General features: G+C 37.7%; 1 protein-coding gene across 1 annotated transcript in view; it reads right to left on the reverse strand.

The window, feature by feature from the left end:
* Window positions 1–15,574, reverse strand: part of LOC134536007 (DE-cadherin) — a 483,280-nt gene that overhangs the window by 11,881 nt on the left and 455,825 nt on the right. Inside the window, exons 8-20 of the mRNA XM_063375498.1 lie at window positions 15,008–15,365; window positions 13,677–13,857; window positions 12,154–12,300; window positions 11,230–11,345; window positions 10,971–11,129; window positions 9,550–9,675; window positions 7,717–8,026; window positions 6,199–6,386; window positions 4,939–5,121; window positions 3,922–4,077; window positions 3,161–3,361; window positions 1,438–1,676; window positions 467–666 (exon numbers count right to left, since the gene is read on the reverse strand). Coding sequence (XP_063231568.1) covers window positions 467–666; window positions 1,438–1,676; window positions 3,161–3,361; window positions 3,922–4,077; window positions 4,939–5,121; window positions 6,199–6,386; window positions 7,717–8,026; window positions 9,550–9,675; window positions 10,971–11,129; window positions 11,230–11,345; window positions 12,154–12,300; window positions 13,677–13,857; window positions 15,008–15,365 — 2,564 coding nt within the window. The remainder of the gene's footprint in view (window positions 1–466; window positions 667–1,437; window positions 1,677–3,160; window positions 3,362–3,921; window positions 4,078–4,938; window positions 5,122–6,198; window positions 6,387–7,716; window positions 8,027–9,549; window positions 9,676–10,970; window positions 11,130–11,229; window positions 11,346–12,153; window positions 12,301–13,676; window positions 13,858–15,007; window positions 15,366–15,574) is intronic.

A 15,574-nucleotide genomic window follows, 5' to 3' on the forward strand; every position in this document is an offset into this window, starting at 1 on the left:
AGATTGGAACAGAAACGACTTAAGAAAGTATTTTTTACAAGTTAGAAATATGTATGTTTTTGTTTTTTATTATCGCGTTATTTTCACGTTTTTTTTGTTCTTATCTTAAAAGAGATAACATAATAAAGCCACTCTAATGAGATTTAATTGTTTCTCGGTTAACAAAAACTGTTAATTATCAAATATTGTTAATTTTTTATCTTCCATTTATTATTATTCACGCGACGTCATACTGTGCGCGTACGCAATACGACTCAATTCGTTGCAGCAACATAACATAGCATGTTATGCGGTATCAGAAGTAACGAGTAACGTAACGATACGATAGTAACGAGTACTAAATGTTATAGTAACGAATACATACGTGTACGCTTCTTTTCGTTTTCGTTACTTTCACACCTCTAGTGAGCAGAGATGAATGCCGGACATGTGGTCAAAGAGTTCTGACAGGGACGCACTACGTCACCTTGAACGGGCAGCGCGGGGTTGTGCCGGACCGGACCCATGTACAGGATCAGGCCGTCGTCCTTGTATGGGGTGACCTCGACGGTGAGGCGGGCCTCCTCGCAGGCAGCCACCGGCGGGTACAGCGCCCAGCCGTTGCCGCGGAAACCGATGCTGATCATCTCGCAGCGCGGGCCCTCGAAGCCCTCGATGCACTCGCACCTGGTCGTTTCACACACGTGCGTCACAACCCGCAAACCGCCAATAAAAAGCTGGGAACTAACATATTTAATCTCCTGCATACGAACTTATCAAGTTTACATAATTTAACAAAAGTATTAATGACAACAAGGATCGACCATCAAAACATTTATCATACTAATAGACAAAAAGGATTTAAACTTGATCACATAGTAGACTCCCGATTATCCGGGTACAGGTTATCTGGTTTGTGGGTTATCCGTACAATATTACACTTCCATATACCATAAACACAAAAACCATTTTTGACTATTTATTCATTTTAACTACTTGACAACATTGAGATAAGATTAGAGGTAATGAGATGAGAATGAACTAATGGAAATAATGGGGGAGGGGTAACGGGAGAACCCTGATGAAAAACAGCGGGTTCACAGCAATGTCTTGCCATGCGGGGGCAGCTCCAAAGACGATTGACCCAGGGCCCCACAACTAGCGAGGCCCTGTATTACCAAATCACTTGTAGTACTACCAGAAATTCAAAGTCCAGATTGGCGTAAAAAACTTTGTTTCAATTTAAAATTATGCCCCTCTTTTCTCCACAACACCAAAAAAAGGCTCCTCTCAAAAATAAGAGTTCCACTAAAGTAAATGGCCCAGGCTCTACTTAGTCTATGGCCGACAACGCTGACAAAATTTGCCACTTGCAAAAATAATAAAGGTGTTACCCCATCGGCAACTCTTACAAAATGGTCCCCGGCAGTAAACAAGGGGGTCGAAAACACAACTCACTGAGTGGGTCCGACAGGCGTCCCCCCGTTCAAGCAGAACGACTTCTCCTGGACGACGCAGGTGCACAGCGGGTCGACGACGGCGCGCACGCCGACGAACGAGGTGGTGTTGGTGTAGACGGCGTACGGCACGTTGCTCTTGTTGAGGAAGTTGGTGCACGAGGTCTCGCACGACACCTTCTCCAGCAGGCACTCGTCGATGCTGAACATGAGGATCTTCACCCCCAGCTCCTGCTCCAGCTGCGGCGAGACGGAAACGGAATGTTACAATGAAACCTTCATTAATAACAATCCTGCTAATACAATGTGTCTTCACAGTCCCCAGATATTAAATAGGATTCATAGTGCTATGTAATTTGTTTAATACAAAAAGTACTGTTATTATGTAATACAGAAGTTTTTTTTGTTCTAGAGGTGAACACTTGCATGTGGTAAAGGATGGTTGGTACATACAAACATCGCAAATAAATTAAAAGAAACACCGTGAAATTTAAACTAAAAATTAAGAAAATTAATTAAGAAATTTTATTCTTTCAAAATTATGGTAGCATGTCTTTTTGAAGGTAATTTCTGATTTTTTTATTATTATTCTTCTTCTGACTTGATTCTTTTAAGTGTGATACAGTAGAAATATTATATAGGGCAAAAAGTACAGCCATCATAAAATTGTATTTTACAATCATTAATAAAAGTAAATTTGGTACGATATAGAAATGTGTGCAAAGTTTTAACTTTTTTAAAAATTTTGATTTAGATATTATATCAAATTGTGATCAAATTTTGTAATCTTTTGAGTTAAAATACAATCCTAGTTATAGCATAGTGACAAAATTATGGTCCCTTCAGATTTGTATTCTTGCGGTCTGTTTGTAGTTATGTTTCAGCGGAAAATACGAGTACAATGTAACTACTTGTATTCCCGTTCTGTGGCAAGAGTGTTTAAAACGATATCAGGTGCACCTACCCAATGCTGAACAACACAATGGCAGCAGGAAATGTTTATAACTTGCTTCCATGACACTCAGATTAAGGCATGGTCTTACACGCAACGATGGTCATTCATTCTCTAGACTTAACTTTAATTCAAGGGCTATTTCTGATAGTTTATCACATTAGATCTTTTGTATTTGTGGTTGATCGAAAATTTTTGACATCTTAAATTTACATAGTGTATTCAAGTGGGAGTTAAAAGTGTGCAAGAGTTATTGATTATGATTTGTGTAATATTTTATACCTTGCAAAAATTTTTTAGTAAATATCAGGTGCAAATTTTGCAACCGAAAAACCTACGCAAAACAGACACCGTAACCTATTTACAGGAATAGCCAAGAAAAAATAACAACTAAAATAGCATGTGACTGCAGTAATCTACTTGAAACAACTGGCATTGAAGTTCCATTTTTCAACAAACGTCAGCAACCATAGTGCAAAACACTTTGTCCATACCTTAGTTTAAATATAATAAAATTAATCTGGGGTTTCTAGTGTTGCCTAGTGTTCAAGTAATAATTTCCTTGTTTTAGCAACAGTCCAAATGTATTTTTGTTTTTATGTTTTATATATATTAGTGTATGTGAAGATTGAAGCCTACTATTTAAGGATTATAGTAATCAGCACGCACATCACAAATCTAATAAATAAATAAATAAATAAATAAATAAATAAATAAATAAATAAATAAATAAATAAATAAATACATTAACTGCTTTTCCAAGAAAGCTCACCTCTTCCTGGTGGGAGGCAGCGAGTGTGTTCAGCTTCTCCGGCATGCGATACGGAGAGGCGTGGGCGGAGTACCGCACATCCAGGATCGTGGCATTGGAGTTGTGTGGCGAGTGAAGGACCGTGAAAACATCCACGTTTTCTTGGCTCACGTTTAGAAAGGAAGCCAGGCGTTGACGCAATATGCTCTGCTTGCTGGGACCCTGGGGAAAAAAAAAAAAAACGATTTACATAATGCTGCATTTTTCCACACAAGTTTTTAACCATAACTTACATCTCAAGCCACGTTCAAAAACAATGCCAACTTTAATGACTTAGGTTTATTAGGTTGTTTGTGGAGTGTAAATTAGAGCTCGCATATCAGGGATGCATGCGAACTCCATAAATTCAGAAAAACAATTCTCACAAGTATTTAGAGTTGCCCGAACTTGACTATACAAATGGTAGATTTGGAAACTAAGATGGCGATTTTGAGCATGTTAGTTGCCAGCTCAAATATGCTGTTATAATTTTCCAGAACATTTTCCCACTTACATCTAAACAAGTGCACTGAAATTATGTCGCTTAATTTTTTTCATAAGTGATACAAATTTTCTGATGTGTAAAGCCTTGCAACATTGATGTCAGGTGGAAAAAAATATCATGTCTAAAAAAGTACCAAAACAACACATCCTGAAATGTTAAAACATTTATAAATGTTGTTACATGCAATATAAATGGTATTTTCCATCATCTCTAACCAAAGCACATTTTGGTAACATACCCCATTCGGGCCTGGTGCAATGAACTCCTCAGCAGTAATGCCAGCAAATCTTATAGAGCCAGATTTGTCTACTGCCTCCTCCGGGATCACTTTGACCGTCACATTCACAATGGCATCCACACTGTGATGTGGAACGAGTTGTGCACTCTCGGTAACCTGCAACAAAAGTTTTTTGCATTCCTCTGCGCAAAACAATGTGATGTTAAACCAGACCTATCGATATTTTTTTTTTGGGATTGCCCAATCAAACCTTCAATACCATCAAATACTTAGTATTCAAAGGATTCAATATTCGAGGGGAAAGATTTGAAGAAAAATAGTAGTAGAAATAAGGTAAATTAAAAAATATTCGACACCGAACCTATGAAGTTTACAAGGTCAATATTTTTCTTCATTCCTATCCCGTTACCATTCCCCAAACAAGATACTGTATTTTAACATGTAGTTATATAAATAACATTAGAATACATATTGATTCTGGAAACAGAGTTTATGAATAATACATTTAAAGGGTTAAATGTTTCCACACCAAAGTTAATATTTTTAGTGTCTTATGCATAGTTTTATTTTGGACCTTTGAGAAGACCTAGATTCAGATTTGAGGGGCATATTAGAGATACTCTTGGGGATTAGAATCCATGAAAATTGGGACTTGACCCCTCACTAAAATTTTTATACGTATGCACAGTCCAATTTTCCTATTTAATAATTATGAAAAGTTTAACAGTATGACATTCTTCTTGAAAAATAAATATTAATGCCCGTCTGAAATGGTTAAACTCCTGCACTATAGCATTTTGCTAATACTATTTCAGTAACAATACACCCAAGACATGTTGCTGGCTGTTTCCTGCAAACTAATTTTAGAACTAAAAAAAAGATATGAGGTAGCACTCAGTTTATATATAGGTAAACTGTACATTCTGCATTAATTTTTTTTTGTGCCTTCACCACATGCAGCTTTAAGCTTGAAACTATTTTTAATGCACATCAGAGGTACGACTGCGCCAGACTTACAGTGAACTCCAGCAGGTAGGAGCCATCCTGCGTTCCACGGAGCATGGTGATCATCCCCGTGCTGGAGTTGAGGTCAAAGTTGGGGTGGTTCCCGCTGCGCCAGGTGAATTCCTTGTCTGGGAGATCCCAGTCGTCGGGATCGACCACGTACACCCTCCCTATCTCCGTGTCCGGGGACTCTCCCTGTCGAAAAACAAGTGGTGCATTTTCCATGATGGAACATTCCTGAGCTAAAAGATGCCACGAATATTCGCGGAGGCTGGGTTGCAAACAAAAACCTGCACGAGTTAAAAGGACCCAATGACGTGACCGAGTAGCCCACTGAAAACAAATAACTTGATTGCAAGGCCTTCCTTTCATGTAATTTTACAAGCCATTGAGCTAGAGCACATTAAATATTAACAATGAGACAGTGAAGTGGAACTTAATCAACAAGTGTCTTCAGTGGCAGTAATTGCCAAGGTGTCTCGCTCTCATGATAAGATGATCATAGGCTCAATCCCAAACAGACCATGACTCAAGGAGTTTGGAGGCCACAATACTCTTGGGAGGTTCCATTGGTGTTAAACCTTTAGGTATACGTGTGCGATGTAAAATTATATGCTACAAAGGGACAAATCGCATTAAAATGATTCTGTGAGAGGAAAGATATATTTTAATCTCACCAAATGTCATGACTAAGGCCAAGCAAGGCATTTTCAAACTACATAATACATATACTAATAATATAAGGATAGGGTGTGAGCTTGTTTGTTTTTAAATATTAAACTAGAAAACTATTGGACAAGTTTAAAGAACTCTTTATTTTTAAAAAAACTACATAATTCCAAATGGACATAGGTTTTTTTTTTATTGTTTTTTTAATATGGTTCTTTAAGCTAGAGCAAAATTTCCAAATAAAACTGGGGAAAAGTGACTAAACAGATTGTATTGTAGGTTACAAGTTTATACAGAGTAATTAATCTCTATGACATACACTGTTTCTCCCCACTGTGAAATACTGTTCTGTATACTGACTGTCCAATGACAGCAGGCCAAGAGGATATCATGAAGAACACGATATATATGAGTCATCTAATAAAGTAATGAGGGATCTGACATTTGACATTAAATTAGATATGTGATTCTTAAAAGAATAATTGTTATATTAAAAAATCCTTTCAACAGTTTAAAGCCTGTTACCACTGCTAGTAATTTAATAAAGTTGCACACAATGAACATAAAATTAACAAATTTTGACATAAAGGAGGAAGGCTGTACCTTGTAGTTGTACACAAAAATGTTGCTCTCGCCTGGACCCATAGGATTGTCATTGACGTCGCCAATGACTATCTTAAGGGTGCTGGTGCCAGTTAAGGGGGGTGAACCACTGTCGGTGATCGCAATGGGCAGTATGTATTCTTTCCGCTCCTCTCTGTCGAAGGTCACCAGAGCCTGCAGGTCTTTACCTGTGGAAGATAATGCATGCAGTTTGGAGCACATGTTCCATAACTGTACTCACAAAATCTTAATTACAGCTGTAACAGGTTTCAAGACATTCTAAAATTTTCAGTTAAGAAGTTTTTCAAACTAAATTTAATAATGAATATAACCTTAAATATGTACTGTGATACTTTACATCCTGGATACCAGAAAAAAAATTAAATTTAAGTGGCCAGATCGTATAAAATCTAAAAAATCTGTAAAAAAAAAAATTTTGAGTATCTACTGTGTGACTATAGACCATTCTCATTAATTTAAATGATTCTGAAATAACTTTTGAAGGAAGTTAATGCATGTACTGAAACTAAATGCACTTCAGCAGATAGTAAGTTAGGCAAATATCTGTTTTATGCAGTAAATTTTATTAAAATTAAAATGTTTAACTTGATAGAAACTGAAAAGTTATAAGTTTATAGTTTGTATATTGTCTTTACAACACAAAATAAACTTACATGTTTTGCAGCGTATGCCAATTCAAAAAACCAAAGTGAATTCTAAGCACTTAAGCAAGGTTTTCAAAAACACTCACTCAACCTCAAACAAACTACAGATTAGTTCTTATTCGATGTCAAAAAGTTGATACGTACAGGTATAAATAGATAACCTTTTGTCAACAAGAGGTGATCAGATACTAACACATAAAAAAACATGGATATAGAAAAAAGAATTTGTCAATGACCATTGTCAAGGTACCATACCAGTATTTTTAACTGGAATGATTTACAGAAAACATGGAAAACCAAACTCAGGATGGATGGACTGGAATTCGAACCCAAGTCACCAGGAATGCGAGTCCAGTGTTTAAGGGCGCCCCCTAGCTGGGTACATACACAATGTGCACAGCTTTAGAAGAAACCATGCTATTAAAACAATTGCCCAAAATATTTGAGTGGCGGCTGTTTAAGAAAAACATTAAGAATACACAGAGGGTGGGTAAGTAGTTCTGTTTATAGATTTTGTTTTTAAACAATATTTTAAGGAATGTGAAAAAGGCTAAAACATGTGATTTCATGGAATGCCCGGAACAGATTCTTAAAGCACTCAAGGGCCTTGCATTACAACTTTAACTTCATCTCTCCGCCATAAAATGTTACCACTCAAAATATTATAGTTGCCCTATGCAAGACAAGAAGGCTGCACATTAGTTCAGAACATTATGCTTAAGAGGCGATACCACACAATATGCACGAGTGAGCTTCACTCTTTTCATCCCGCCTCACTAAAGCCTGACTAGGCAGGGCCTCCTAACAGTTGCGCCACCTCTATCTACTGGCATGGACACAACAATCAACTCACTGTTGGTAATAGCGAAGTTGCTCGTGATGTCGGGACCCGCGCTGGAGTCCAGCTTGAAGTAGAAAGGGGCCCCGTTCCTCTCGCTGTCGTTGTCCTTGGCCTGCAGCGTCGCGATCTTGCCCGGGGGCTGCCGCTCGTACCACACCACCGGCTGCACCATGTCCAGCGTCGGCGCGTTGTCGTTGATGTCCTCCAGGATGATGATCACCTCCGTGGTGGACTGCAGCGACGAGCGGCCGCCGTTCTCGTCGTTGGCGGCGATCAGCACCTGCCAGACTGGCGATCCGTGCGGGGGGTCGCGGTCCAGCGGCTAGGCATCAGAACAAAAAACACATCCATCACAGTTCCATTCTGGAACTGAACACCTTCATTATCACACACTGAAAAAAATTCCTCAGCCCCTTAACTGCATGTGCCTTATGCTACGTATCAAAACAAAAAACACGTCGATCACAGTTCCATTCTGACTTACCTGAACACCTTCAGTATCACACACTGAAAAAAATTCCTTAGACCCTTAACTGCATATGCCTTATTCTACGTATCAAAACAAAAACACATCCATCACAGTTCCATTCTGGCTTACCTGAACACCTTCATTATCATACTCTAAAAAAATTCCTTAGACCCTTAACTGCATATGCCTTATGCTACGTATCAAAACAAAAACACATTGATCACAGTCCATTTCAGCTTATCTAAACACCTTCATTATCATACTCTGAAAAAAATTCCTTAGCCCCTTAACTGCATATGCCTTATGCTACGTATCAAAACAAAAACACATAGATCACAGTTCCATTTCAGCTTATCTAAACACCTTCATTATCATACACTGAAAAAATTCCTTAGCCCCTTAACTGCATATGCCTTATGCTACGTATCAAAACAAAAAACACATCGATCACAGTTCCATTTCAGCTTATCTAAACACCTTCATTATCATACTCTGAAAAAATTCCTCAGCTGTCAGCCCATAACTGCATATGCCCTAATTCAACAAAAACACAGCTAGGTGTGCACCCAACATATGTTGGCAAACGAATCAAGTAAAGAATTCCCCAACTATTACGTATTACTAAAAAAATGCTACCCTTATTGTTATCACTGGCCTTTTTTGTTTATGAACTTTTAGGTTAATATTTGTCAGAAAGGTAGAATTTATACTGTGACAGTCTGCATATGCCTTATGCTACGTATCAAAACAAAAAACACATCGATCACAGTCCATTTCAGCTTATCTAAGCACCTTCATTATCATACACTGAAAAAAATTCCTTAGCCCCTATGCCTTATGCTACGTACCAAAATCAAAACCACATCAATCACAGTCCATTTCAGCTTATCTAAACACCTTCATTATCATACTCTGAAAAAAAATTCCTCAGCCCATAACTGCATATTCTCCAATTCAACACAAACGCAGCTAGTTGTGCACCCAACATATGTTGGCAAACGAACCAAGCAAAGAATTCGCCAACTATTACGTCTTACTAAAAAAAAATGCTACCCTTAGTTATCACTTGCCATTTTTGTTCATGAAATTTTAGGTTAATATTTTGACAGAAAGGCAGAATTTATACTGTGACAGTCTGGCAGTTTTGCAAAACTGACACGCGCACACAATTAAAAAAAAATGGGGAACACTGCAATGTTGAATTTTCCATTTGGGGGATAAATATCAAGAGGTTTTTTAACGCAGCACTTCCAAAAAAAATTGATCGCTGCTATCTTAAATGATAAAAACCTAAGTAAAGAACATTTTAAAGATATTAAGGAGGCGTTATGAACCCAGATTCTGCTGCTGGCTAGCGCTGGCGCACAGGACCTTACCTTGATGAGCTTCAGGCAGCCCGACTCGTCAATGGTCAGGAGTTCCCTCTGCTCCTTCTTCACCACGTAGAACTGGATGTTCTGCGGAGCATTCCGGTCCGGGATGTCCGGGTCGTAAGCCGATATCTACATCGCGAGGGCACACAACGACAAGGTCATCTTCAGCAACACTTGTTTATAATTCACTTTAAAGTAGAACCTTGATTAGCCGGGGTAATGGGGGGAGAAGGTCAGCACGGATAAGCGAAAATCACGGATAATCTAATTCAAATGTATTTAGATTATACAATACAGCAAAATTATGTAAATTAATTTATGCAAACCAAATGGACAAGTATTACTGACACTAATTATAATTTTTTAAAATATCTAGAAATGAAATTATTTTTTAATGCCTTAAAATACAGTGTTTCAATGAAAAATATGAATCATATTTGCAATTCAAGTCCGTTTCTTTGTCAGTTTGTTTCTAGTTTGTTTTTAGTTTTTCTTCTTTCTTGTCCCTTCCCTAATGAATTACACTTTGCAGGCTTAATTCCCCCTCCCCCCCCCCCCCCCCCAAAATAAAGTTTTATTTTTAATTAAGAACCAGGTTAACCGAATGCCCGATTAATTGGGTCACGGATAATAGAGGTTCTACTGTATATGCTAACACAAGCAAGGGTGGAACCAGAATTATGTCCTGGAGGGGCACAAGAGACAAAAAAAGAGTTAGTTAAAAAACACACACAAAAGCTAAGTTTTAAGATTTGAGTGACAGTTTTGAGTCATCAGCGATTAACATGCTCACAGTGGTGATCAAGACTCTGAAATAAATATGCAAAAACACCCTGCACTGTTTCCAGCAAACTCAGATGGAAGCAAAAATCTGTATTTGCAAAAGATTTGTAGCAGCAGATCATAGATGTGGAAGATGTCACATTGGGTTGAGCAGTTTATCAGTCACGAAAAACCTTTAAATAATGGAAATTAAATATAATTTGTGACAGTGGTGTATTTTTATGGTTCTCTGAGATCGTCTTGAGATCATTTGAACACATGCTCCTGTGCCCCAAGTTCACTTAAATTTTTTTTTATAGTTAAATCCAATTCCATTACAATATTTTTTTTTTTTATAGTAACAAACTGTACAGTTAACATGTATCTCAACTTTTATTAATTAAACATTTTTTTTGCATAAAATTAAGAATTTGCTTCTGCTGTCAAAAGTGTGCTATTATTGGTAGTCTTCTTTTATTCACTTACTTTTGCACAACGTTGACAATAACTGAACTCATACGAACACTTTGCAGCAAATGAAAACTGCTCTCTGGTTAAAAACAGACAATCTAAGCAGGTGGAAAGGCATGTCAAGTAATAGACCACTCGTGTAAACGAGATCTCTCTAGAAATCAATAATTCAAAAATTAATTTTCACTTACATTGGCAATGCATCCTTCGACTAGTTTCTCCTCTGGTATTGTGATGTTGCTGTTGAATTTGTAGAACACCGGCGGGTTGTCGTTCACGTTGGTGATTTTGATCTCCACCTTCGCAGTGTCGTTGTACTTGCCATCAAATGCTCGAACCAACAACGTGTACTGGAAAATCCAAAACCAAACACCTCTAGCAAAACCACTCCAACAGATAATGTAGTTAATCAAAGAGCATGGAATTATAGACATGTATTCATGTACTCACACTTGTGATTGTCTCGTAGTCAAGCGGGTTCTTCACTCTAATTTTACCGGTGTTGTTTTCGATGAAGAATGCATCTCCCACGTTGCCTTCCAAAATGTCGTACGTAACTGGGGATGCTGTGACAAATATGATTTCCAAGTATTCAGTAGAATGAAGGGTTAGCTATGGAAGTAAGTATGAATACAAAAGCATACTTATTTTATCATTTTTATATGCTTAAGACTACAATTGTAAGAGAAAAAAGAAGGTCATTGCAAGAATCAAAACCCACATTATTTGATGCATGCAACACAGCCTAGCAATGATAATACTTTTGAATCAAACACTTCTTGTGGTTCTGGTAAGCTTATAAATGAAATTAAATGGATTTATCTTAGAGTCATTTACACTGAGGACATTATAGACACTGAAAGGTGATAAGAGATGCACTGACAGAATGATTGGGTGGAATAAATATGAGTACATCAAGAAAAACAACAATACATGGCTTCATTCATGTTCTCGACTTCTAAAAAAAATCTGGTTTCGTCTTGCTTGAATCGCCTTGGCGGGAGGTGAGCGATCTAACCACTCAACCACTGTAGCCCCTATTATGCTTAGAAACTGATGTATTTTTAATTGACTACAAGTTATTGTATGCTTAGAAAAAACTTATCTTCTTTTTACATTTATTAAAATAAGGAATTTCTATTACAGAATGATGTTACAGCATTATCATAAACTTAAAATGCAATTGTTCCCAATACCACTGTGGACAAGCAATATAGGAAATAGCTTGACATACATTCAACAAACAAACATACAGTATATTCGGATGTGTTTGTTTTAGAATACTGGTTATAAAAAAACTACAGCAAGACAAACTTTCCACACAAAAAATTAATTACTACTTTGAAAATTAAACATTCATTACATAATACTAACCAGTGTCATTATCCTCTGCAACCACTTGGATCACTAGCTGGTTCACATTGGCATCCTCGTTGATCTGATTGGCCACGTACACCGGCATTGTGAACTTGGGAGGGTTGTCATTCTTATCACCAATGTTGATCCAAAAGTTGATTTCAGCTGCACAAAAAAAAAAAAAAATAAGTATGTTATTTATGAAAGGTACAAAAGTTTTACTTATAATAAAAGGAATTTATTGTTCTGCAAATTAAAGAAACTTTCAAAAAACATATCTAAGGCAAAACTGTCAAGCAGTTTCAGAAGGAACTAAAAATATAGCCTAATAGACCAAGAAAACTTCTTAAAAAGGGTCTAATTGTGTTTATTTATAGGTCTATTGCAAAAATTATTTTAACTATTTTGCAAAATACTTATTATTTTAATGAATAAATTAATTATTATTTACTTATGCTATGTTTACAGTACTTAACAGAATATGCTGCACCCTTAAATAAGGCCTAAACCCCTAATATCTATACAGTAAACTCAATTAACCAAGTGTGGATTATCCAGTTTTCGGGGTATCTCTGCTTAAATTTAGTTTAACTATTAGTTTGTTATATTCGGAAGCATTCCGGCAGCGCACTTCTTCCCTTGTGGGTTCTATATTTTTAACCACCCTGTCACTGTGTCAGAAAAATGTTTGACCTGACTGGATCCAACCTTCATTACTTATCTCCAACACTCTCAGCTGTAAATCTGTCGAACTTTAAACCTGAAGGGAGATGCCTTAACTGCTGCTTCACGTCTCCGCCTTGTTTGTTGCACACACTGTTATGCTACACACAACCAATACCCACTTTCATATAAAATTATTATTGCAATACACCCATCCAAAAAAAAAAAAATTCTCCCATTAAGTATGTCACTTTCATGCACTTTCTTCCCCCAGAACTATTTCCCATTTACTCAGCTTCTTTAATCATTTTTAAGTTTTTCAGAAACAGTAAGTGATCAAAATGCAATCATTCTGTTGCCACGGCAACATCTTTCTAACAGGTATAAACACACACAATGTGTGTTTCTCTCTGTCCCATAAGTAACCTCATGTTTCCCAACCTTGTAGCTTGATGAAAATTGTGGTATGCAGCTTTACCAAGAGCATCGTCAAGTTTTCGAGTAATAAGCTGTGCACTAGGAATTTTGGAAAACTTGTGCGCAAATCATTAAGGTAAATACGGTAGGACCTAACACCCCATCAATATTGTGGTCATTAGACACAAAGAAAAGTGATAAGATGAAAATGGAGCACTGAAGACATGCATGTGTAGGGGATATTGTAGCATTCTGAGAAAACCCATCAGCTCACAGCAACGTCCACCACAATCTCCCACTTGTTAAAAATCAGGGTATGACTTTTTCGAGAATCAAACCCGGGTTGCCTTGTTGGCAAGCAAATGATCTGACCACTCAACCGTCGTTGCCCAGGAAACTTCTTGGCTGAGACTTATTCAGAAGAGATTAACTTAACTGCCCATGTGTATACAAGAACGAACCTTTGTTTGGTTCCCCGTTGTTTTTCAGAGCAGAGGGTGAGTTGTCGTAGGCAATGACCTTAATGACATAGCGGTTGATGAGCTCCCTGTCGAACGTCTGCAGCGTGGTGATGTTGCCGGTGTCCAGGTCGATGTGGAAGAGGTCTCGATTCTTGCTGGTCTCATCCAGCTTGTAGCGAACCTGGAATGAATATTCACAACGTGCCAGTCCAGGAACTCCTGCCCATATGTCAAGAGTAGATGAAAACTCGGCAATAAAAGTGGTGTGCATTGAACAGCGAAGATCTTAAGGCTAAAAACTAACCCAATGATTTCTGGGCGTCATTTGGAAAACTTTTCTAGTCCTAATGGTAGTTAGTCCTTTTTATTTTATCGCGACCTAGAAAAGATATAAAATATTTTATTCCTACCAAACACAGAAATTATTTTATTGCTGTCAAAAACAGATATATAAGTAAGTATAGAGTTAAGAAAAAGAAGTTAATCATAATGCCAACCACTGCCCAAAAACCACAAAAAAACTGCATGCTACCCTTCCTGCATGGCCGATACTCAGCATAATTAGGTGTATATGCTTAAGCCTGAGCTGCAATTAAGCTCTTTCCTAACCCAGATCTCTCCCTAACATCTCTACACCATAGTTTTTTTTCGTTAGGTGAGAAAATTATTATAATCAGCGATTGCCGAAGACTGCAGGTAATTTCGCCGCCGACGTCGATGTGGTTAACTTTTAATTTACAAATTTGTGTAAACCTATCCACTCTGATGTGTAAAATGAATGTGATATATTGTGCTTAATGTCTCTTTGACATCGAGGTCATTTCAGATGAAGTGTGATAATATGCTAATGGAACAAAATGGGAGAAATGGGAGTACTGATAAAATTAGCTACATGTGAAAACTATACATAACAGACACTATGTTTCAGGCATTATCAAGTTTCTGTTTTCGTAATAAATAACACTCCACAATTTCATAACTGTATAGCGTTATGTAAACATGGGTCAACCCACAAACATTCAGAACTCAAAAGTTACACACAAAGACATTTAGAACTGAGTAAATTGAGCTCAAAATTAAAAAAAAAAACTTTTGTTGGTCAACTAATTTTTGCATAACACCGTCCAGTTAGATGTCTAAATCAGTAATAGTTATGGTGAAATATACAATACTTGTAACTAGTGATGGGTGATATGGATGAAGTCTGATATAGATTCTGTTACCGATACAAAACCGATTCAATACTTTTCATAAATATGGGAATATCGGCCGATACTGATGCTGAAACGATTACATCGGTGCATAACTAATGGTAGCATTGTGGAACTAACCTGGTTATTGGCAGATGTCCCGTCCATGTCGACAGCCCGGATCTGCATGACGGGCGTGCCCGGCGGCTCGTTCTCCAGCACGATGCCTTCGGGGACCTCCTTGAAGTTGAAGGACGGGATGTTGTCGTTGACGTCCGTCACGAACACGTTGATGGTGGTCTCGGCGGCCAGCCCTTGCTTGTTCTGCACCCGCAGCGTCAGCACGTACTCGTTTATCGTCTCGTAGTCGAGCGGCTTGCCCAGCTTCAGGAACGCCGTGTCGTCCTTCGACTCCAGGATGAACGTCGTCTTGCTGTTCGTCTGCTCCGTCCTGCCGGTGACCAGCTCGAACGTCAGCTCCCCGTTATCGATGTTCGAACTGGAAAGTGAATAAAAAAAAGACCACTGATTACAGTTGTAGCTTATGTACATATGAAATAAACTGAGGATAAATTTTAAACAAAAATATATTTTTGCCTGTTTTAAACCGAGTTATAAATGCACACAAAATAATTAAAATAAAAAAACATAGTCAACTGAAATATAATTTAGGAATAAATTACGATAGTTCTTGAAATGTACAATAGT

Source organism: Bacillus rossius, chromosome 10 (assembly GCF_032445375.1).
Source record: "Bacillus rossius redtenbacheri isolate Brsri chromosome 10, Brsri_v3, whole genome shotgun sequence".
In the NCBI taxonomy this organism is placed as follows: domain Eukaryota; kingdom Metazoa; phylum Arthropoda; class Insecta; order Phasmatodea; family Bacillidae; genus Bacillus; species Bacillus rossius.